This window comes from Garra rufa, chromosome 3 (genome assembly GCF_049309525.1).
Source record: "Garra rufa chromosome 3, GarRuf1.0, whole genome shotgun sequence".
NCBI lineage: Eukaryota > Metazoa > Chordata > Actinopteri > Cypriniformes > Cyprinidae > Garra > Garra rufa.
The window spans coordinates 38668465-38694682 of NC_133363.1; the positions used below are offsets into that span (position 1 = coordinate 38668465).

The 26218-nt window shown below is 35.6% G+C and overlaps 3 protein-coding genes across 3 annotated transcripts; all 3 read right to left on the minus strand.

The window, feature by feature from the left end:
• Window positions 1-1071: 1071 nt before the first annotated feature.
• LOC141332127 (E3 ubiquitin-protein ligase AMFR-like) lies at window positions 1072-2311 on the minus strand. The gene is made up of 4 exons (XM_073837222.1): window positions 2052-2311; window positions 1631-1821; window positions 1356-1447; window positions 1072-1162 (listed from the first exon to the last, which is right to left on the minus strand). Exons 1-4 carry the CDS (start codon window positions 2174-2176, stop codon window positions 1115-1117), a joined length of 456 nt encoding a protein of 151 aa, XP_073693323.1. The 5' UTR covers window positions 2177-2311; the 3' UTR covers window positions 1072-1114.
• Window positions 2312-6057: 3746 nt separating this feature from the next.
• On the minus strand, window positions 6058-10094 carry LOC141332126 (E3 ubiquitin-protein ligase AMFR-like). Its single transcript, XM_073837221.1, has 7 exons — window positions 9870-10094; window positions 9404-9496; window positions 9114-9278; window positions 8568-8720; window positions 8363-8403; window positions 6559-6691; window positions 6058-6413 (listed from the first exon to the last, which is right to left on the minus strand). The coding sequence occupies exons 1-7, from the start codon at window positions 10074-10076 to the stop codon at window positions 6276-6278; spliced, it is 930 nt and encodes a 309-aa protein (XP_073693322.1). The 5' UTR covers window positions 10077-10094; the 3' UTR covers window positions 6058-6275.
• Window positions 10095-16304: 6210 nt separating this feature from the next.
• tppp3 (tubulin polymerization-promoting protein family member 3) lies at window positions 16305-24278 on the minus strand. The gene is made up of 4 exons (XM_073837047.1): window positions 24119-24278; window positions 19178-19375; window positions 18457-18610; window positions 16305-17343 (listed from the first exon to the last, which is right to left on the minus strand). The coding sequence occupies exons 2-4, from the start codon at window positions 19363-19365 to the stop codon at window positions 17152-17154; spliced, it is 534 nt and encodes a 177-aa protein (XP_073693148.1). The 5' UTR covers window positions 19366-19375; window positions 24119-24278; the 3' UTR covers window positions 16305-17151.
• Window positions 24279-26218: the final 1940 nt, after the last annotated feature.

Here is a 26218-nt window from a genome sequence, read left to right on the forward strand (position 1 = left end):
AAAAAGTAAAAAATGTTTTATAGGCCTATATGAAAACACACTATTCAGACTTTGTCCTACTCCCTGTTTCATTTCAAATATAAGCTGACTCGTTCAGCAACAGGATATTGTCAGCAAATCCACAGGCCACATTATTTTACATGTGGCATCTTTTTTATTTTTTACTAACATAAAAGTGTGATGAAACATGGCTCGCTATGAGACACCGTGTATTCAATTAAATACATATTTTTTTCCCTGGAATAAAGATACTTAGGCTAAGTATTCTTACAGTAAATCTGTCTTTGAAAATAAACGCCGAGTGAAAAAGGGAAGAATAGCAAAAAAGTCTTAGAAATCCGTAGGGTATCTCCTCTACTCCGTTATGCCACCTAGTATCATGAGCGCCTGAAATGTCCATCTGTAAAATAAAAAGTAGGCTATAGTAGGCTATAAATGACATTAATACTCACCGCGTCAACAGGCTTGCTTTAAATGACTCATGGACTTGTGTTTATGCTGTGTGGAGTAATCTGTTTTTCTGTACGGAACTTATAAGACGTGCCCATGTGTTGTTTTGTATACTGTATGTTTCAGTTTAATACGCTCGGTGTTTGCCCTTCGGAAAAGTGTCGCCCCCTTCCGCGTGTTCTTGGTTGGCACATAAACACCGACAAAAAAGAACTGTAATTCAAAGCACGTGAAAAACTCGAGCCTTCGGAAAAAACAAATGTTCTGTCTGACTTTGTCACACACTTTAACACGCTAGATAAATGAATTAGTTCCATATACATATGCTGTCAATCACACAAAAACCATCCTGAATATAGCCTACACACAAATTCTATGAGTTTTCATAAAAAACAAACAAACATGAAATTGTACCTTTATTCTGCTTGGGCTTATTTGTATAAATAAATATTTACAATGTATAAACCATGTATTTTTACTTTTCAGAACTTCTTAGCATTTTAAAACTCTTAACCATGCACTTGTTGCACGTTTCCAGTCTTGTCCTTCCATCCTTCCATCAAACAACATGAACTGACAGTTTCATTCTTTTCTCTTTTTTACCAGCTCAGGTATCAGTAAGTCAGTAGCACATTTGTGTTTGTTCCAAAGCCTTTTGAAATAACTAGTCTGGTAGGTCTGCTTGATGAAACATTTCTTCCTCCTGATGTACCTGAAAAGCAGTTAATAGATAATGCCAATCAAAAAAAAAAAATGTCATTTTCGAATTATCTGTGGAACACTATCCTAAAGCGAAAGGGGATGAAAGGAATATGGCAACTATGGTAAATACGGGATAGAATAGTAGGGTAACTATTTCAACAAAAAACAATTTATAAGGAAAATGTTGATTCTTACTTTATTACCTGTGAGTCGTCTGCCTGCAGTAGAATAATCATATTAGAAGAGTGCACAAATTCAACCGAAAAAACAGGTAGCCAGTTAGCAATCTGGGAACCTGTAAAAAGAAAATGGTTTTACTCTATTTGGCAAGATGAAACTAACATTCTCATTTAAAGCAATAATAAACTCTGTTAAAAAGCAATTTCGAAGGATTTACTTTTGAGTCTTCAGATGTGACTACAGCACCATTAGGGCAATTTAAAGTATTACTATAAAAAGTGGGCATTTGTTAGTGTACCATGAAAATGGAAGAGGTGACTGTGGTAAATGATTGGAGCTCTGTTTGTATTTGGCACAGCAGCTGGGCCCAAACTGACGGACAATGCTGCCCCCTCCTGATCATTTCTGGTATGACTGCCACTCATATTTACAGACATCCTACATGTGGGACATGACAAATCCTGCTCGAGCCAGGAACGCAAGCATGACCTGAAAACAAAAACAGGTACCAGCATCTTGGAGACTACTTAAAGAGGTTTCCTAGAAAATTGTATGATTTATTTCCACAGCAATGCACAATACTTTATAGTGACCCATTTAACTCATTGCTGCATGACAGATTTACATTTTGTAGAGGACTTAGCCATCATTTAGAGTGGAAAAGTAATTTCTTGTAACTAATAAATTCTTTTCTAGCTGTAATGTGGTCATTTTCATACTTGTGGAAAAGGTGCCCACAGGGCAGTTTGTATGCTGTGTACATCTTTTCCCAGCAGATAGCACATCTGTCATCATGAGATGCCAGCTCTTCCATTGTAGCCATAGAAAACCTGCCAAGAGACATTATGATTTAGGAGGCCTGTCTTTTCTCACTTCATTACTGCAAATTGCCAAAACATAGTGCACATATAACAGCTGTTACCTTACTCATGTACAAAAATAAAACAGCATACAGCACAATAGTATACTACAGGGAGAAACAGAGTTTGAGAAACTTAAACTGACATTTCAGGAAATTCAGTTTTGCTAGCATTATTAACTATCGATTGAACATTTTTACAGACTGCCCATACCGAAATGTAATATATGTGCTTATATGAAATACCCATGTATTAAATACATGTCTTGTATATGCCATATCCATATATGATTCCTATTAGAAAATGGAACAATTTCATATACTGACATATAAGTCTACCCCATACAAAAATATATGTTTATGTATGTATAATACATGTATTGCCATATATGGAATATATATAATTATTAATATATGTGAGATATATGCATTTTTTTTTATTATGTTATATGAAACCATATATTTCATGCATATTTAATATTTTAATATGTGATCTTTGATCTTTAAATACAGGACACATGTGAGACACTACACTCTACAAAGTTGCAGTGCATTGCACATTTCACACCTTGATCCTTAAATGTTAAATGGTACACAAAGAAACATCTTTATTTAAACAGAATTTATTTAAATAGGGAAAAAAAATGTTACTGACATGCACAATCAAACAGAAAAAAAGAAACAATTACATATATAACTGATCAAAACACTGAACAGGCATAAGAAACAAAACATCAATTGTAGTGGTCCAGCTAAAGGTCTACAGGTTTGTATTCCCACAGCTTGGTTAGTTTTTGGTTTATTGCCATCCCCAGAAGGCCCCAGGTGAAGAAATGTCTGGATTCCAGCATCTGTATAAAAAAAAAAGATAAAAATTAGATTTTGATAAGATAATTACAATAAATGTTCTGAACCATATACTTAAGACTTGCAATCCAACATTGTACCAAAGTGATAAACTACTATAAGATGACAAATATACTGAATATTAAACAGTTGGTAAAGTTAAAGATTCTTTTAAAACTGCAGAATACTAATTATGTATATATGTTTGTAAGTTGTAGTTGTAAAATATTCCCAGATACCACAAGGACATGGCAGAACAACAAAGCACAGCCTGCATGCCCATTCAAATAATCTCTATATACATGAAGAACTAAAATATAGTAGCCCAAATGCTCAATGACAGAGTTCACAGCTAAGGTTACAATTTAATTAGCTATTTAGCATCAATTAAATAAAGTGTTGACATTCATAATACCTAATATGTGCATTGTTTTGGCCTGGAGAAAACAGGGTGGAACTATTACATGGATTTTTGAATGACAATTTTGATTAAATCCCCTAAAATAAGGTCCGCCGTTCACACAAACTCATAATCCTTTCACATTTTATTCTATGACATAAAAAAACACCAGTTTGATTCGTATTTTAATTTTTAAACTCTTATGTTTCTTAAAAAAGATGGTTGCTAACATGCTGCTAAATGGGACTACAGGGCCTGTCGGAGGCATTAAACGTCATCACGCCAAACAGTTTATCAATTTACTGTGTTTTGCATTGTAGTGTAATTTATAGTGCAATTAATTGTAGAATAATCAATTAATAGTTTCCCGCACCACATTTACTGCCTTTGTCACAGTGAAAGTGAAACTTTAATAATCTATAGTGCTTAAAGCCACGTTTAAGATAAATGTTTACGGCCATATGAAGCTGTTAGAAAGCAGAGAGATTGAGGATTTTCTAGAAGCAAGGATAAAATAATATTTTGTGTACCCACCCTAACAACATGATAGCTGAAATGTGGTACTTCATTCACTAAAATAAGTTTAATCTTACCATATCCAAAACCTCTACAGTTATTTATAGATTAAATGCACTAGAATTTTATTAAATAGTACACGGAGACACATATTTTGTTGATTTGATTTGTCTACATATTTAACCTTTTCTGTGTACGCTCCATGATTCACATCACTGCCATCCACATCTGCAGGTTCGGCCTCCATTTGTGTTTTATGAGAATTTCGGGACTCATTACCTATTCATGGGACACAAACGAGAATAGCACAATTATCAGCAAAGATATGAACAAAATTTACTACGATAGATTAACCATATTTTTAAAACCCCATAATCACATCCTTTAGTGTACTGTTACCTTTATGCAATGTACACAACATGCATGTGCTTATGCACCCACTCTAGGCATGTCACTGACATGTCAATGCACTTGGTGCAATATAACCAAGTACTGTAATTTACTATATGAATTCAAGGTGCTTTTATTTAAATAATTCCATTTTTTGCAGTTTTATAGTTCTAGTCTAGACTACATCTCAGAGATAAACATTATAATTTCCCTCCGTTATTTTTGTCAGACAGCTTTAAATAATTTCCAAATGTGGCATTGCTTATCCAGTGAAAACAATGAGCTCACAGTATCTCCATACAGATTGTTCATTAACCTACCCAGTAACGTTAGCTAAAATTAACTTTAATGCAAGCAAATTGCAAAACACATCAATGCAGCTGTAAACATAACATCATATATAAAACAATGCAAGGGAATATTTTAAAAAACTTATCTGCTCTATATAGAGACAGAGGCTCTTGCAGACCAAAACAATCATATAACACTTAGTTTCTATTAAATATTAGCGTAGGAATAAAGCGTTGAGTAAATTAGCATAAATTACCTGCACTGCTGCCACATTTCATCGTTTCCTCTCAGTGATGTCGGTCTGTCTTCGTGCCCGTCTATAAAATCATTGTCGTTATGTGAAGGTATTGGCCCATTTGTTATCCTTCCACTTGCTAAGAAAAACATCTTACCGCAGATGACTTGTTTAGCCCCAGCCATTGCTCAGACTCTGCCGTTGGCGCGGGTGAGTTTGAATTTTGGCGCATGCGCAGTAGCGGTATTGTGACATACGCACTCAATCGCTCATGTATTTTAATGAAATGCGTTTTAGTTCATTGATGATGACAGCACATATGGACAAACAGTTACATGAAGTGTTTTCCCCCTCAATAACTCCATAATACATTCGTTTTACTACAAGTAACTAGTACATTGGCATTTTTTGAACAGGTTATATATTCATCTGTAATTTTTCCCCAGAAAACTGAATTGAAACAATAAAGTTAAGCAAAAAAATATTTTGTTATGTGATTTACAATAAGCAGTATCTTTTAGGCATAAATGGTTAATAAACTTGCATAAATTCAATATATACATTGGTAATTTTGATATATATTATTAACATATATGGCCTTATCATATAATACAATATACAATTTTAATATATATTGTAAACATATATGGTCATAACATGCAATACCATATAAAAGTTGACCATATATATGCTTTCAATATATGTTTATATACAAATTGTACTATGGGAAATTCATATATGTTATAAACATACATCTACATATATCCAGAAGATGTATATATGTGATAATAATATATTGCCCTATATTTAACATATATGAGAGTAGCACTTCTGATATAGGGACATATATGTCATATATTACATTTCGGTATGGGGTTCCACATTTATTAACATCAAAAAAACAAGTTTTTTTATTTTTATATTTTTTCAAATTCGGATATACATGTATAACTCTTCACTTTGTATTACACTCGTAAAAATAACGCTGCTTTACAGCGTTGCCATAGAAGAACCGTTTTTGGTCCCACAAAGAACCATTCAGTCAAAGGTTCTTTAAAGAACTATTTCTTTCTTACCTTTTTATAATCTGAAAAACCTTTTTTTTTACCACAAAGAACCTTTTGTGAAACAGAAAGGTTCTTCAAATGTTAAAGGTTCTTTATGGAACCATTTAAACATAAGCTAACCTTGGCGCTAAATTACAGAAAACTATGCAACACTGATATGAGTGAGTTCCTAACTCACAGCTAAGTGTGATGGTAAATTGGATATATTTCTCTGTTCTGACTGCATTATTTTCCTCATTTGGGAAAGACGCTATCATGAATGTTTTTCTTTTGCTGTAGTCTCTTATTCAGTGCTATTTACCCAAGTATGCTGAGAAAGGCTTAACAGTTCTGTAACACTTACCTCTTATCCAAAACATCATAAATATGCAGGTAGTTTTTGTGTTGACCTAACCTGCGTTGCATTTCCTGAGACAAGAAACGGAACTGCGTCAATATAATCACATCAGCCACAGAGAACCAAATATTCCCATAGAGCTGAAAAAGAGAAACAGACAAAAAAATTAAATGCTATTTAATATATGATTTAATAGCAATAAAACAACAAAACGTTCTTTTTTCTGTGGTACACAATTAATTGTCTTTAAAATAAAGGTAAAAAACAACAACATGATTGTCTCACCAGCATGTGTATATGATGCATCATATTTAGGAAAAGAATACCCATCTCCATGATAAAGTCTGTGTAATAAATACGGGCCTCTTTAGCTTCCCAGGAACCTTCACAGATCAGGTCATACAGGTGAATTACGTACCTGAACAAAATGAGATGTCATTTATAGATGGCATTTATAGGGGTGTGCGATACTGACAAAAAATACCATAACAATATTTTCTGGAATTCTGTCGATATCGATAATTTGGCATTTTGGTACTTTGGCAGCTTTAGGACTGCCATGGACAGCTGACACCCAAAGCTTTTGATATTCTTTATATTCTGTGCGGTGGTTAGTTTGCAGGAGTAACAGAAATTAACTTTCCGAATAAGTTCCAACCTAATTAAATGTATGCATCATCTTTTGTGTCAGATTCTTAAATTTAATCAATAAATTTAAATAGCAAGACGCTGTAGGGCTGTTACCAATCAAATAAAATCAGTATCAACAAAATACGTGTTTGCAATGCAGAGGTGGCACAGCATCTGGATCTGAAGTGGCAACAGACTGTTTAATGTAGGACATGAATGCAGTTAGCCTGCTGTCACAAAGGCATAAAAAATGTTTTAACGTTTTAAAAGCAAAACATTCAATAGTGATATTTCAAAAGATTGTGTGAAAAAAGAGAAATATACTTAAAATATAAACCTACAATCAAATCACTGAATGAGTGAGTCATCGAATCATTCATTCAACTAATTCCTTCAAACGGCTGATTAATTCATTAACGAAAATCCATTGTGTGTTGCTCAGAGACACAAAACATTTCTGTTGTGGCTTTGTTCTAATTTCTGATAAAATGTAAATTAATATTAACCCTTTGTTTATTGGACTCTTTTATAAAATCAATATCACATTTGCAATCATACTGTTATTTGGAGAAAAAATGTACTCGTTGTGTGATATTAACTATATGAACATAAAATGCATAAAAAGTCATATGGGGCAAATTCTTATCTTGAATTTTGGGGGAATTCTAAATGTATTTTAATAGACTAAATCACGCAGTGAAAGCATGATCTCTAAATGTGCATAAGAAGTAGTTTTTGCAATATACTCGATAATGTCAAATCGCATATAATTTAAACAATAATTACGATATATAATATTTGTATCCTATAAATGCATAGAATGATGGTATTCTAGTCAGCTCTCAAGGGTCTTTATTTACCAGAGGTGTAAATTATTTGAGTAATAGTACTTCACTTCTATATTTAAAGGTTGTATCAGCGATTTCTAGCCTGAAACATAAAGTGTCAAATTCAGCTGACCTTTCATCACGATCCGCTCGCTGCCTGCCCCATAAATTGTCTGTGAAAAAAACGCGTCTCTCTGGTCAGCCTAGGGTCCGAGATATGCCAAAAAAACAATCGGCACTACCAACCTTTCCACACATAAACAAACAGTGTTCCAACCAATCAGCGTCAGGGGTTTGGTGTTGTGGACTTTCGCTCTGCCTCCCTCACATCCCTGCACCAGTACGAAAGTCCACAACACCAAACCCCTGACGCTGATTGGTTGGAACACTGTTTGTTTATGTGTGGAAAGGTTGGTAGTGGGGCAGGCAGCGAGCGGATCGTGAAGAAAGGTCAGCTGAAATTGACACTTTATGTTTTAGGCTAGAAATCGCTGATACAACCTTTAAGTATTATTTTGGGAATCTGTACTTGAGTTTGTTAAAGCCTAATACCTATTTATGATGAATTCTTTTCTATTAATTAGAAATATTCATATAATGTTAATGGTAAACCTCACAATTACAATACTTACCGTAAAATTGCATGGCTCAGATATACAGTTACCATTAGGCACTGTAAAAAACAAAACAAAAAAATGCTTTTTTAAAGAATATGTATACTTAAAAACAAATGTATACAGTACTTGTTTTCACATGGTAAATAAAGTATGTGTGTATCTTACAGACTTAAGATACACACATACAAACAGGTTCACATGCACACACATTCAAACTTACTTCAACTGCCATAAAGGAGAGAGTGTGCATACCATGGGAAAACCCCAGCAGGCCACATACTACAGTGAGAGCCCCAGAGGACACAAATAAACACATCAGCAGGAACAACATGCGCATATGGCTGCCCAGAGTCGTGGTGGAGGATGACGAGAGCTATGAAATACAAACACACAATATCATTCTCAAGTCATGGCCACTGATTACATTGAATACATACTGTAACACTAAAAGTTAATGAATCTAAAAAAATAATACAGTTGCACAACAAAATGCAGATTAGGTTAAAATGTCTAGGTGAAAGCACTTACATGAGGAATGATACAGATTTATAATCATTATCTTCTCTAATACTTAAAACTAAACAGAAGATTATTTTAGCAAAGGGAATCAAGAACTCTAATGCTATTTTTAATGTTAACCCTGAAATTGATATGGACTTGGGTGGTCACATGGTGGGTCATCTGTGTTTGACACAGTTTCCAGGCTCTGGATTTCTCTCTCTAAGTTTTGGGTGTCTGGATATTAACGGAAAATATGTTTACTTACATAGTCAAAACGATCTTTGCAGAGCTGGCCCAACAGCTGAAGAAAGAGAAGTGCAGAGAACCAAAGACACCACATGGCCAGCTCCCTCTCTGACTGCACATTCAGCACACCAAAGAGAAAGATGAACTTGTAGAATAGAAAATTCCAGATTTTGTCCTTTAGGTTCTTATAGCAGGAATGTCAAGAACATATATGAACATACAGAAGGCTTTATTAGATATACATTCCTGTGTCTGGATATGGAGAAACACACTGAAACACAATTATTTTCTTGTTATGTTAAATGTCACCTGTTTTTCATTTGTTCTGAGATCACCAAACACAACAAACTGGGCACATTTTGCCATCAGCAGGAGAAAACAGCACAATGTGTTCACAAGGACCTGAGAAGATAAACAATATAATATTCTGCACATACTACTAGCTGCACCAATGTACATTTGCTCTAATAATACTAAGCCCCTAAAACCTAATATACAGTATACAGTATGAAAACACCAAGTTTGAAGTACCAGGACCGTGTTATTTGTTTAAATAAGAACTAAACTGTGGAAGTCATAAAATAAGATACTGTATGTTTTATATGAGTCAATAATAAATATGAAATATTTTAATAATCTAATTTAAAGTAAACCTGTCAAGTTCTTATAAATAATCGTAAATCCACCTTTAAAACATTTTAGCCGAGTTAATCATGCTAAAAAGATTTTACAAATTTAGTTTATTATTTATTTATTTTTTTAATTGACAACTTACCCATATACAGAAGCTATCCGTATCGTGATACCACAAAACAGGTGCATATAATTCTTCATTGTTGACATTGTCATCGACTGTCCTGCCAGCGGATAAGTCCTGGGAGAGTTTGTTCGTGAGAACAGTCTGTTTGAGCGGATCTTTCGCTTCTTCATACACATTGTAGATACATCCTGTCAGTAAACATACACTGAATGCTACGTACATTCGAACCCAAGGCCAGGACAACACATCTACAACCCGCAGCGCCATAATCACTAATACACAACGATTACTTTGTTACCCTCTCTATCGGTAATACTAAAGACATAAATATTCAGTTTCGTAAGTCTTAACCTGTCCCTAAGGCAAGACCTCAGCGTTGTCACTTCAGGTTGCACGGGAGAGGGGGAGTAAGATCCAAAAGAGAATCAGACTGTCGAATCTGCTCCTTCAAAATAAATTTCACCGATTTGAAATTAAAGTAAAATTAGAATAGAAACTAGATGCTATTTCACATTTTTTACTTAAGTGAATCTTTTTCAGGTAAACTGTTGTCTATTCTTAGCCTCATAACTTTCCTGGATACAAAAATACAAACAAATAAATAATAAATAAATTATAATAAAGATTTTCAAATATAGACAGCTTAAAGGAAATAATTAACGTAGGGCCAAATTATTGTATTGATTTTATTTATTTTACTGTGAAAAACATATACTACCTGATTGTGGGATCATACTTTCACAGCAGATGCTAAATAACTAAAAATTATGCTAAAGATGCTAATAAAAAACATCCCACCTTTTTTTTCTCTCTCTCTGGAGATCTGTTTTCTGCTCATCTTTCTCTCTTTCAGAGCTATTTTTTATTTACTTATTTGGTATTTCCTTTACTTTTCAGATTTTCTTTTAAACACCACAACAACCAATTCACAGAGTGCAACCCTCTGGAGGGTTCTTCTTGGAGCCAAACACCAGTAAGGTAAAGTGTGCACTTATTCAGTCACAAATAACAGCATTAGCAACAGTGCAGAGGACTCATGTACAAACTACATATGGCCCTTAATTTAGTAGTCAGTTCAGAACATGAGGACAGATTGTTTATCAAAGATATCATAATCTGTTGTGTGGTAAATCCTTTATTATTGTGTTTAGAGCACATTGATACTCTTACTCATACTTGGGCTGCATGACTTTTTTGTACAAATATTTTTAAACGATATGACCCCAAACTTCTGAATGGCAGCGAAGCTGGTCTCTTTGGAACAAAAAAAATGTATAAACCATGTGACATAAAGTGTTTACAATACATCATTCACTCCAGAGAAAAAAAAAACATGTATTAGAGAAATGTTCTAAAAGCGCCACAAGGTGGTACCAGCGAGTCAACAATTAGACTCACCCAGAAGCTTCTCATGATGATTGAAGATCAGATGATTCATGGATTCACTGAATGTTGTTTTATTGCAATAACCTCTGTTTAAATCATGTTTATTATTTTTTTATATTTAACTACAGTAGCAAGCCTAATGTGATTGTCATTTAAACATATTGTTAGCCTACGTGCTAATTGTTAACCTCAAAATAATTTGTGACAAGACACAAGAGTACCAGTATCAGATGATAAGATTATCATTTCAGCAATCTGTTAATTACTGATTGTCTCATATATTATTTACAGATCATATAAGCATCAGTGAGGTGACTCATATTTGGCTTTCTCCATGCGTTCACTAGAATTAGCCAAGCACATTAATTAGAAGGGGAATCCACCTACATGAACAAATTAAAATATATAATCAGACAAATATGGCCTATTTGCATGCAAAATATTGAACAGGTGGGCACACCTAATGAAAAAAAATATTTATTTTCACCAAAAAAAAATTACAATTTATATACTTTTTAACCTCAAATGCTCGTCTTGTCTAGCTCTGCGATGTGTACTCTGTGCACTCTGGTTCAATACATTTTCTCCTCTAATTTTAAAATTGTCCTACATCGCTGCAGAATTACCGATTTTGAAGTTGGAGGAGAAAATGAGATAGGAGTTTTTCAACATACCCTAACTGCATTGAACCGGAGAGCACAGAGTATGCATCACAGAGCTAGACAGGATGAGCATTTGAGGTTAAAAAGTATAAAAATAGTTTTTCGGCATACTCTGTCTTGAACCGGAGTGCACAGACAGGGGCGTGTTTACGTTATATTAGTAACACGCTACTGTGCAAAGAGTATGCTTGCGCATCAAAGAGTTAGACAAAACCAGCATTTGTGATTAAAAAGTGTATAAATTGTACATTTTTTTTTTTAGAAAATAACCAATCGTTTCGCTAGATAAGACCCTTCTTTTTAGAGCCCTTTATAGCTGCATTTAAAATGCATTTTGGAAGTTCAATCTCGCGGGCACCATGGAAGTCCACTATATGGAGAAAATTCCTGAAATTTTCCTCAAAAAAACATAATTTCTTTACGAAAGAAATACATGAACATTTTGGATGACAAGGGGGTGAGTAAATTATCTGTAAATGTTTTGGAAGTAAACTAATCCTTTAACATTAAGTTTAAGTCTTTTATTTTACACAGTGCACTCATTGAATTACACTGCCATTGAAAAGTATGGTATCAGTAACATTTTTAATGTTTTTAATAATTCTCTTATGCATGCTCATTAAGGTTGCATTTACTTCATCAAAAATCCAGAAAAAAATGTAATATTGTGAAATATTGTTGCAGTTTAAAATAATGGCTTTCTATTTTAACATATTTTAAAATTTATTTCTGCGATGAAAAGATAAATTTTCATCAGCCACTACTCCAGTCTTCTGTGTCACATGATTCTTCAAATCATTCTAATATGCAGATTTATTACTTTTATTATCAATGTTGGAACAGTTGTGCTGCTTAATTTTTTTTTTTTTTTTTGGAAGTTGTGATTGTGACAGGTGGCACCTGTGCTGGCCAGGAGGATAGTGAGAGAGGTAAAAAAAGAATCCAAGGATCACCACCAAGGCCATCCTGATGAATCTGGGCTCTGCTGGTGACAACATCTCAAGGCAGACAGTCCAACGGACACTGCACACCGCTGGGTTCCACGGACACAGACCAAGGAGGACACCACTTCTCCAGATAAGGCACACAAAAGCCCACTTGGCCTTTGCAAATGCTCATCTGGACAAAGAAGAAGACTTCTGGTTGAAAAAAATTGAATTGTTTGGCCACAATGATGTAGCCTTCATTTGGCGTAAAAAAGGAGAAGCCATCCCCACTGTCAAACATAGTGGTGGGAAGCAAATGTTTTGGGGGTGTTTTTCAGCCAGTGGACCAGGGAACCTAATCACAGTAAACGGCACCATGAAAAAGGAGCAATACATCAAAATTCTCAACAACAACTTCAGGCAGTCTGCAGAGAAACTTGGCCTTGGGCACCAGTGGACATTTCAGCACAACGACTCAAAACACACAGCAAAAGTGGTAAAGAAATGAACATTAATGTTTTGCAGTGGCCCAGCCAGAGTCCTGACTTAATCCAATTGAGAATCTGTGGAGGGAGCTAAAGATCAGGGTGATGGCAATGAGACCCTCCAACCTGAAAGAGTTGGAGCTCATCGCTAAAGATGAATGGGCAAAAATACCAGTGGAGACATGCAAAATGCTGGTCAGCAATTATAGGAAGCGGTTGACATGCCACTTTTTGTTCAAATGTAAATAAAAGATGAATAATATTTTTTCCACAATGATACCTCTTGTACATCGTCTTATGTATCATTTCCAGTCAAAAAAAAAAAAAAAAAAACTTGTTGGTTGAATAAAAGTAACTTTAAGTCAGAATTTGCCAGGGGTATGAATAATTTTGGGCTTGACTATATATATATATTATATATATATATATAATATATATATTATAGTAGTGTATATGTGACCCTGGACCACAAAACCAGTCTTAAGTCGCTGGGGTATTTGTAGCAATAGCCAAAAAATACATTGCATGGGTCAAAATTTTTGATTTTTCTTTATGCCAAAAATCATTAAGAAATTAAGTAAAGTTCATGTTCCATGAAGATTTTTTGTAAAATTCCTACTGTAAACATATCAAAATGTAATTTTTGATTTGTAATATGCATTGTTAAGAACCTAATTTGGACAACTTTAAAGGTGATTTTCTCAGTCTTTTAGATTTTTTTGCATCCTCAGATTTCTGATTTCAAATAGATGTATCTCAGCCAAATATTGTCCTATCCTAACAAACCATACATCAATAGAAAGCTTATTTATTGAGCTTTCATATGATGTATAAATCTCAGTTTTGTCAAATTTAACCTTATGACTGGTTTTGTGGTCCAGGGTCACATATTATTACAAAAGATTTCTATTTAAATAAATGCTTTCTTTTCTATTTAAATAAATCATATTAGAAAGATTTCTGAAGGATCACGTGACACTGTAGACTGGAGTAATGATGCTAAAATATAGCTTGCATCACAGGAATAAATTATATTTTTAAATATATTCACACAGAAAACAGCTCTTTATACATTGAAATAATATTCCACAATATTACATTTTTTTCTGGAGTTTTGATCAAATAAATGCAGCCCCCTGAAATCAAAATTAAAGTTTCTTGGCTTTTAGTATGAATATATTAGCCTTAAGATTACCTATAAGCTAGTGTGCTTCAAAACAACGACAAAATTCGCATTTACAAGATATGGGCATTCAAAACTTACAGTCTCGTCACTTCCGCCAATATGAATAAACGATTTTGATGATATCACCGTGCACTTCGGTTTCTCATCAAACGTTCTGTCCAATCAAATGCTCTCTAGAGTCCGTATTGTCTCGCCCCTACACAGAGATGCAATAACACGGAGCAGATCATATGCGCTCATATGTGCGATCGGCATGTATTAAACTACACAGCCTCAGCATGATTATGATCACTATTTTGTTTTAGCAAGAGTTTCATATTGAATCTGTGGGGTAATTTATTAGTATTAGTCTGTGGCTGTCATAAGCTTAAATGCGGCTTTACCGAGCTCAACGGCTCTGGCCCGAGCAGATATTAATGGAACGCTATTGGCTATTCAAAATAAGTGGGCGGGGCTGGGCGATATGTTTTTGTTTCAGTTAAAAGTACGTCATCACATAGAATAACGCTGCGTGTTTCATGGCACTTCAGTGGACCTTTAATACGCATAAAAAACATTATAAATCTTACTGTATTTTATCGTTCCACTAGGCTGATTTGTTGATATCCGGGGGAAATCTAATCTAATGGTTCTCAGGCGTTTCAGATCAAGAACCAAATCAGACATAGCCGACGTAATAACGTGGACTTACGCGCGTGATTAGACGCACACAGCTGTATTCAAATTGCACACAGACCATAAATTAGATATAAAACACGTAACCAGCCAATAAAATGTATTCTTATATAGTGTAAAGGTACATTTTAAGATTACATAATCGCGACCTGTACCTCCCTCTATAGAGCGAGTGCGCCGGTAGGACTCGAGTTCCTTCTTAAACGCACGGCAGTTATCCGTCTGCATGTGCGGCACATTATATCAACAGCGCCAGTCAAGCCTGTCGGGCTCTGCAACTCATGTTAACAGACAATTAATCAGCCGGTTGATTACAGCGCGCGGCGAGCGCACAAGTTGACTAAAGGCGATTGCGACGCTGCTGTGAGATGCCATTCATCACCGTGTGACGGAAGCAACAAAGGCTCGAGCTGGAATGGAGCGAGATGTTTTTGATTAAACGCTTCCAAGGAGATGAACCAAACAAACGTTGCCATGAACGAATGTGTTTGGTTACAAACACACAGAGGGCAGGGAAAGGCTGCCGGAGCCAGGTGCCGGCCCGGGCTGGGCTGTTGTGTTTGTGTATGGTGCGGTTGCCGTGGCAACAGAGGGGACCAGCGTCGACGTCCTGTCTGTCCCTCCCTCAGGGGAGACTTTGGACATATGGACCGGCGTTGTGCACACACGCTGTGTGCATTACTGAATATGACAGTAAACAACGTTTGTTATTGAGTATTTGGTTTGTAAATTGTTGTATTTGAAAACACAGTTTTATGGCAGTATAATAATTGTAGTAACTACTGTTTTTTGGAGGTTACCATGGTTGCAGTGGCACATTTTTGTTAGGTTTATGAGAGGAAGCACATGCAGGTACAAAGAACTTAATTTTATGAGTGCTAAACACTCATCAAGCCTTGCAAAACCAGGAATGACAAGATTAAAACAATGTAAACTAATTTTACTTGGCTTATTATTTCAATAACCTTCAGGGGTCCCCAATTCATGGACTTATAGTTGAAACCCTTAGTTTTACAGTATATTAACATAACGGGTGTTTAAGCATGCTGTAGAATGTGAAACCAAAAACTTCCTCTTTGAAACTAGTAGTTAAAGTAATGATACATAATAATAATTACGCAGACACAATATTTCACAATATTTTGTTGTTTGTTTTAGTCTTATACTTTGCCAGGAAGGTTTTGCTATTGCTGCAACAACAAAAAAGTCAGATGTTGTTTAGGTATTTTATTTGTTATTTAAAATAGATCAAAATACAAAAACAACACTTAAAATAAAACACACCAAAAGTTATTTAGTAATGAATGATTTATACAAAGGCAGTTTCCAGTTTCAGTAACACAGTAAGCTAACTAAATATGACAAAGAATTTTTGGAAATAATAACAGAAGGGAAGCTAATACACACATAAAGCTGGTTCACCATTACCCTTTGAAGGATGACGTTTAAGTTTTAGCAATGAACATTGTTAGAATTTAATGACAGCAATGGAAGAGGAAGAGCATCTGTACACATATTGGAAGATATAAATCTCTTAAAGGGCTTCATGTGTTTTTGCTTTTCCCTTTTTGAACTATTGTGATGTTCAGATGCACCTTTCGTGCAGCTAGTAAAAAGCGACATAAAAACTTAAACAAATAAACTACTTATTTGTTTCCCAGCTGAAAGCGCTGTCTTTATGCTTGCTCTTTGAGTTTCACCTGAAATCCTACATACAGCAGGGGCTGGTATTTGCATAAAAGGAGTGAGGCCAGTCCTCACCAGTTCCTCTCTTACCCTTCTGTCAACTTTCTAATGAAAACCGACTGTAATACTATGTTCTTTATCCTTAAAGACAAAAATTTACAACACTTCCTGTGTTACACTGCATAGTGGCTGTGTGATTTTACAGGTCAAAGTTCAAGTTTGGCTTTGGTCCAGGCCTAAGTGCTGAGGAAGAAGAAGGTCAGAGCTTGTTGGTGTCGAGACAGTAGGGCCTTACTTGGCCTTGGTCTTCTCGTCGTAAGTCCCAGCGTTCTTGTAGGCCCCTACATAGCCTGTGTGCTCCACAAGCTCCTCTCGCCCACCTTTTCCTTTGCCTTTCCCACTCTCATCAAAGCGCTCCTTGTGTGAGCCCGTATATTTAGATGTGTCGGTTAAACGATCCACTGCGGCGGTTTTGGCCACTTTCTAAAACGGTTAAACAAATATAACATACAAATGAATAAGAAAATTGATAAAACTATTGAATTATAGCAATAGCAGTCAAAGCTAGATAGCAATATATTATATATTTATGGAAAATATAACTACTAGAAAATGTGCTTCATCAAACCAAAATAACATTTTTATTTAACCGAATGATCTGCACAAGGTTGTTTCAGCCTGCCCCAGCAGAGCCTGTCCTGCGTTGAATGAATTCCACATAGACATAACATATTCCTGCAACTCCTTTTGAGTTTGGCAACTTTTAACTAGTTGCCAGGTTTGATTTATTGTTGTTTGATTTGTTACTGCCCTCTAGTGCTGAACTGACTGAGGAATGATGTAGTAGTACCTTATTAGTGTGTCTCAATCTGGCTTCTGGAGGTCCACCAACACTATTCATTTTAGGTGTGTAACTAATTTGATGCATCCAGTTGAGTTCACAGAGGGCTCTGCTACTTCCAAATTGTGCAGTGTTGCAACAACTGCTTGGCATTTTAAATATTCAGACAATACCCTCCTATATTTCTGTCACACAAAAGATAGTTGCTTAGATATTATATGGATGGATGACCAATAACCTTTCTGTCTCCTTGATTTTTTCATTGTGGTTTGTTTTTTAAGTCCAGTGTTGTTAAAGAATTCTCATACTCTCACCAAAACTGTCATTACTCCAGTCTTCAGTGTCACATGATCCTTTAGAAATCATTCAAAATGCTGGTTTGCTTACTTTCTTAGTCAATACTGATTAGTATTTTTGTGAAACTGTGATATATTGAAACCGTTATTATTTTCCAGGATTCTCTGATGAATAGAAAGTTAAAAAGAATAGCATTTATTTGAATTACAAATCTGTAACATTCTAAATGTATTGACTGATCAATTTAGCTGAATAAAACTATTAATTTCTTTTTTTTTTTTTAAATCTTACTGACACCAAACGTTTGACTGGTAGTGTATAACATTGTTGTTTTGAAATGGCACCACTTATTTCGATGCCATTCTGCACAGTATAGTCAAATTTATTTATATCAACATACATTTTCAAGTTTTCGTACAAAAATACCTCACATTATTGTTTGCAAATGGATGGCTTACCGTTACACCAACATTGGTGGGTTCTTTGCCCTCAATTAGCTGATGTATAGACTGCAGTGCCTCTTCTTTGCTTTGATTTTTGAACCTCTTTGGGGCCAGTTCTTCTAGAGCTTTCTGGAACTCCTCATATGTTATGACCCGAGAAGTCTTTCCTCTGAATAATACAGTAAACATAGCCTTTTCGATATCTCTGTTACACTGCATCTCTGTTACAGTTTATGTGACATTTTAATTGGTTTAATTTGCATGCACAGTAAAAAAAAGTATATTGAGATTTAAATGACCCTGAACCACACAACCAGTCTTAAATAGAATGGGTATATTTGTAGCAATAGTCAAAAATACATTTTATGGGTCAAAATGATTGATTTTTCTTTTATGCAAAAAATTATTAGGATATTAAGTAAAGATCATGTTCCATGAAGATATTTTGTAAATTTCCTACCATAAATATATCAAAACTTATTTTTTGATTAGTAATATGCATTGCTGAAAACATCATTTGGGCAAGTTTAAAGGCAATTTTCTCAGTATTTAAATTTTTTTGCACCCTCAGATTCCAGATATTTAAGGTAGTTGTATCTCGGGCAAATATTGTCCTATCCTAACAAACCATACATCAGTGGAAAGCTTATTTATTCAGCTTTTAATTGTGTTATGACTGGTTTTGTGGTATAGGGTCACAAATAGTCTTCAGAACAAAAAATAATGAAAAACCTACTTGACTTTGGTGAAGACGATATCTACATCAGTGCTGGTGACATTCTTGCTGTCAACAACTTTGCAGTCTTTGCACAGTTTAGCCCAGTTTTTCCCATGCATCTCCTTTCCGGTGGCTTTGGTGTCACCATGAACAGCAAACTTCTTGAAGGTGCTCAGAAGCTCGTCCATTTCTGTGCTTTCTGCCATATTGGGTATTCTGCCAAACAAATAGTAAGACTATGACCTAATGGAACAATTTCTTAAAAAAAAGAGCTGTATTAACGGACCAAATGAGACATCTGCAATAGTGGCATGATCAAATCTTAATTTGGCAAAAAGATGAAAGAGAAGACAGAATACTGTGGTAGATCACATTGCGTTATTGTCTGATAGGAATCTCAAATGTGTATTATAAAGTATAAAGAAATAGCGTCCACACCCTAAGGCTGTACAGATAAGGTTGAGCCCAGACAACAAGCACCTTACACTTTGATTTAGCAAATCTGACTGATCAAAGTTATCTGCGTTATCTAAATTGTCCTGTGATTTTGGCTTTGAGATATTCACTAATGGCCTTCGTGTTGCAGAGTTTTGGCAAACTTCTTCAGCGGGTCACTCTTTTTTCCATTGCATTTTGAATGGCCTGAATGAATAAAATACCAATTAAAGAACCAGCCAAAAGTAACACATTAGGTGTGTGTGGAGCAACAGAACCTGGTGTAAAATTTAAGGGCCGCAAGGACTGAGCTAATGAGGTGATTATCAGCACTCAGCAGACTGCTAATTATTCACTTCGGAGTGCTGCTCAACAGACAAAAACACAATGATGTTAGAATTTCCTAAACATTTTCAGATGGCCTCTTTCGCTTCTTAGTACTTCTGTTTTTTTAGCGTGCCGTTAATAGAACTCAGTCAGCTTAGCTTTCAAATGCTAAGATACAAAATCATACGTGCATCATGGTGATGCACTGACCTGCCACTGTGATAATCCCTTATTAATCTCTTATTAATATTGTGAACAACATAAAAGTCTGGCAGTATGTGACTCTCAGTCGTTTAGTGTTTGATGCCCAGATTTTTATCTGTAAACTCTACAAAGTCACCAAGTGTAGGATACCTAGTGTTTTAAAGACTGTTCCAATTTTAAATGTTGAGTTGTGTATTCCAACCTTTACTGCCATTCAGCATTACCTTCCTTTCATATTAATAAATACTGAGAAAAGGGACAATAGAGACATTAAAGGGTTAGTTCACCCAAAAACTGAATATACTCTAATTAATTATGTTGTTCCAAACCTGTAAGACTTTTGTTCGTCTTCAGAAATTAGGATATTTTTGATGAAAACCGAGTGCTCTCTATTCCTCTAAATACAAATTAGGTTGTTTTTGATGAAATCTGAGAGCTCTTTGAACCTCCATAGACAGCAATGTTCCTACCACGGTCACTAGGTGATAGGGTAATGTAGGAGAAGAATTGTTAGTAAAAAGCAAGTAAAATTTATTTATAAAGCACATTTAAATCCAGCATTACACTGACCAAAGTGCTGAACATAACCCATACAACAAAATTAAAATAGAGTAAAGATAAAATGACAGTAACAATAAAATGATCAACAACAACAATCATAAATTAACAGCCCAGAAAAGCGAGAGAATACAAATGTGTCTTAAGTCTGGACTTAAAAGTAGAGAGATTAGAAGCACTCCTTATGTCAGGAGGCAACTCATTCCACAATCATGGAGCAGCGACTGCAAATGCTCTGTCTCCTTTTGACTTAAGTCGTGACCGAGGCACATGTAATAGAGCTTTACTAGCTGACCTGAGAGACTTAGACATGGAGTGAAAATAAATAAGTTCAGAAATATAAGATGGGGCTTGTCCATTTAAAGCTTTAAAAACCATAAGTAAAATCTTGAACTGAATTCTAAAAAAAAAACAGGAAGCCAATGAAGGGACGCTAAAATTGGAGAAATATGATCCCCTTTTTTGGTGCCAGTTAACATTCTAGCCACTGCATTCTGGACTATCTGCAGCCGTGCCAATGAAGACTGTGGACGACCAACATATAACGAATTGCAATAATCTAGGCGTGATGTGATAAAAGCATGAATGACCTTTTCCAGATCTTGAAAGGAAAGTGAAGTTTTGTTTTGTTGAATAAACTAAGTAATAAAAAGTATTCTCGTAGCTTCGTAAATTAGGGTTGAACCACTGATCTTACACTGACTATTTTGTCAAATGTCTTGGTACCTTTTTGGACTTTGAATATGATAGGACCTTTGCTGTCTATGGAGGTTCAATGAGCTCTCAGAATTTGTCAAAAACAACCTAATTTATGTTCAGAAGATGAATCAAGGTCTTGCGGGTTTGGAACATCATGTGGGTGAGTAATTAATGACAGAATTAGACTATAATTTTTGTATGAACTAACCCTTTAATATGAATCAAATATTTGCTAATACCTATTCCAGCTTCAATTAGACCAATATGCAGGCATTAAACAACAAATATAAATGGCATTGCTGGCCATAGTGATGTAAAATACAAGAATGCTCTTGCAAGTGCATTAATTCAAAACTCAATGGATCTGTGGATGTGTTTGCATGACATGGAATTTCAGAAGTGAGGCCGATTCTAGACTTTCTTGGTGTGTCTGCACAGTCCAGCCATTGTTAATGGAGGCGAGAGTAGGTGTGTGGATGGTCTGATGTGTCTTGGAGTTATTGTGGAATGTTTCAGATGGATGTCAGAAGTTTGGCAGCCGATGGCCTCATGGAGAGGCGATGAGTATACAGCAGCAGTGGGTGGGCTTGCCCTGGCTTCAACTCCAACTCTTTCAGCCATCTGTAGTCTCCTCTTAGCTCACACACAATCACCTAAGAACCTTATGCTCGCCAAGGCTGCATTTATTTGATTGAAAATGCAGTAAAGCATTAATTTTGTGAAATATACTAATTAAAATAGCTGTTTTCTAAATTCATATATTTGAAAATGTAATTTATTCATGTGATGGCAAAGCTGAATTTTCGGCAGCCATTACTCCAGTCTTTAGTGTCACATGATCCTTCAGAAATCATTCTAATATGCAGATTTTCGGCTCAAGTAACATTTCTTATTTTTATCAGTGTTAAAAAGTAGTTGTGCAGCAGTTATGCAGACAAATGATTTTCTATTTGTTGAGGAAAATTAATCCAGGCGTTGTTGAACCGTGTTGTAATCATCACTTGTTTTTCAAATACTTCCTCAGTTCCTCAGCCGACTCATTTTATAAGTTGTCATGCTTAACATGTTGCATGTGTGTGCTGTGTTTTTCCCTAATACAGTGTGTGAGGGATCATGTGCGAGCTGCTTCTGAGGTTATTCCCACACAGGCGGTTGAATAAAGACATCATTGTGAGTATGAGCCTCACCCTTCTAACACACATGCAAAGGCAGCCGTCCACATAAACACACACTGCCCACCTCCCAAGAGATCCCCTCACTCAGGACAGGACTTTGTGGAAGTGTCCATGGAAACCATTGTATTAAAGACGGAAACAGAGACACACGTACCCACCCATCCAGACAAAATATGCAAACAAACAGTAGACACGTCATTACAAAATATCATCACAAAATATTACTGTTACATCACAGTCTCTTTTATTGTTATTATTATTGTTATTATTATTATTACTGTTAATATTATATTATTGATATCACTGTTACCATCATCACAACATATTATTGTCATCACCATCTTTAGTATTATTGTTGTTGTTATTATCATTATTATTTTTATTATTACTGTTATTATTGATACTACTGTCATCACAAAATATCATCGTTATCATCATCGACTATTTCAAATTATGGTTATTTCTATTATTTCTAAACATGCTAATACTACTTATAACATTACTATTATTCAGATTGTCATTTTTGCTCATTTTCATTTATTATCATTGCTGTTTTTGTTGTTGGTATTGTTTTTTGTTGTTTGTTGTATGTTTTTGCACTCCAAAAAAAAAAAAAAAAGTAGACACGTCAAAATAACAAAGGCATGTCCTGAAGACTTCATGAGCAGATCATAATCATCTGTTCCAGCCCCAGAGTTTTATAGCTAAACCTTGTCTGTGGTCCTGCCTGCGGGATACCTGTATTCCCCACACAGAAACATGTTTCTTTACACTTACTCTATATTTCATACTGAAGTATAACAGATTTAATATATGATAATTACCAACCCTGAAAAGTTATGTGTTTTATAGACAACTTAATGAGTGTTTACTTTCTGATCAGACAGACAGCGATCCTATAATTAACCTGGTGATGTCAGCAGGGTTTTGTTCAACATTTATATTATGAATAGCATCCTGACGTGCCAATTTACCACTGGGGGAAACATCATGCAGCATATTTAGCCTATGCATAATTGCAATCTAAATCATTTTAGTCAGTGGCAGTTGTAATTATCCAAAGTGAACATGATTTCATCTTCTGGCACTTGATGGCCCTTAGTCACACTGCAGATGTTGCAGTTAGAACATGTTACTGTTGTCCAATGAAAAAACAGTACACTTTTTTGCAATTAAAATGTTCTTTTTTTTTTTTAACCTTTTTTGCCTTTTGTGCTATATTTTTATGACCAGTAGAAGAAAAATCACTGTCTCATATGAATGCAATGAATGTGCTTCAAACTTGTTTGCACAATCAGTAGCATATGTCAGGAAATAACACCATTTTATGTTTGTTATGTCAATTTATTTGCACTGAATTCACACTCTGCTGCACTGCAATACTCATATACAACATGTTTCAATATGCAAAGCACAGCTGCTCATGCATGGTGTATTATGGGACTATATAATGTTGTGTGTGCATGCATGTAATGAATAAGACGAGTGCATGTGTGCATACCACGGTGCATTTGTATATTTAGACATCCTGTCACATTAGTATCAGTGAAATCGCTCTTACCTGTGCTACTGACTTCCAGCTGCTGACAATCCACACACACGCACACACGCTCCCAGGTCTGCACAGCTTCTATCCCGTCCTGCTCTCTCTCTCTTTCTCTGTCTCTCCTGTTACTCCCTTCTGAAATGGGCTTTAAAGGCTGAGGGCTTGTTATCATCTGTTTATTCCTGTATCCATGGAGACGTCCTGTTTAACATCAAGGGATGGCAATAAAAGAGAGAGAGGGAGAGAGAGAGAGAGAGAGAGAGAGAGAGAGTGTGTGTGTGTGTGTGTGTGTGTGTGTGTGTGTGTGTGTGTGTGTGTGTGTGTGTGTGTGTGTGAAAGAGAAAGAGAAAGAACGAGACCCTGCTGGAGTTGTAGTGACCAGGGTCATTTCTCAGTCGGGGTGAACTGGAGGCTTGAGCTTAGCAACATAGAAAAAGATTTAAACACTGTCCTGGGTGGGGCATTTGTGTTTTATTTGTGGTTTGTGTTTATCTTCTGTTTTGCTGTGTTGTGTTCGTATTTAAATGCTACTCATTCAACGGTGTGAATGTGTAAGAGAGCGAGGAATGCGATTCATCCAGCACTGCATGCATGTGTTAGTATGCGTGTGTGAGAAATGCTTGTACTGCCTGTGTATGTGTGTGTCCATACTTAGCTACACTTTGGAACCAGATTTGTCCCCAGTGCTCAAGCCAAATCTTCTATTTTAAGGACATTCAGGAACATTGTCATTTGTAAAAATGATATATAAATAAAGGCAGAGACTTGGTTCTATTCACTGATTGTTGCAAGATTTCAGTCGATTGTTAAGGGTAGGTTTGAGCGAACTAAAGGCTTGTTCAGACTGTCAGTCCAAATCTGATTTTTGTGCATATGATTGAAATTTGATTATATTTAGTATTTTTGAAGAGCATTTAATCACTCTGAATCTATCAAATCCATTCCAAGCTCAGCTTGGATGTAGCGTAGCTTTAGGTAATGTCGTAATTACCGTGATTACAAGATACCAACTTGTAAAAAGCGTTCACGTCCTTGTAGAACTCGTAATTATAATTTGTGAACTGGAAATTTTCTGAGAGCTTCAACTTATACCACCTGACCAGCTCAGATTCATTTAGGTGCTATGTTTAGGCATTGATAGTGTGTTTCTGAGTCCAAGGATGTGAACAGTTCCATGTAGAACATCACGTGCTGTCATCCTGAAATTACAGTTATTACGTGGTGTGAATGCAGCATTTTTCACGTTCCCACGCCACGTAAAACATAAACACGTCAGACGTTTTTTTGCAGAAAACATGCTGAACGTTCTTGCAGAAACAAACTTGTATTGTTGCTAAGTGCAAATCAAGCGGGACATGACAATATACTGCTAGTCTACACACTTTTTGAGTTTTGAAACTAGCGAAAATTCAGACTGTCAGCCCAAATCATATTTTTCTGCAAATCCGATTGAAATCCAATCATATTTAGATCTGAACGACATGAAATCTGATTTGTGCAAATCTGTTTCAAGCTACACTCGAATGTGGTTTGGAAACCTATCAAATCACATTCCTGGAAATGCGTTTTAGTCTGACCGCTCAGATCAGATAAAACTTAATCACGTCAGGTGTTTTTGCAGAAAACATGCTGAATGTCCTCGCAGAAACAAGCTTGTGTTGTTGTTAAGTGTAAGTCAGGTCTACACACCTCTTTGAGTATTAAAACTAGCGGAGATGGCCGCACGGAATAAATCTGCACATTCCAGCATCCGTTTCTGCCACTGCCTCATAAAATATAATCCAGCACGATGGCAACATGTCATGTTGTAGAACAACATTGCAAACTGTATTGCTGTAATTGTTGTTTTAAGCAGATGCATACAAATTCAACGGCACTGCCTAGAAACCAATGCAGTAAAACGAAAGAGTGCGGACACACAAATCGCATTTGAAGAGTTCCAGTGCACAGTGTGGACAATTAAGCCTCATTCAGACTGTCATTTTTCTGCATATCCGATTGAAATCTTATTTAGAAGAATCCTGATATGCATTATCAGATGTCCCAAATCGGAGTTTTTTTTGTACAAATCCGATTTAAATCTGATCACATTTAGATAAAGTTTTTGCAGAAAAC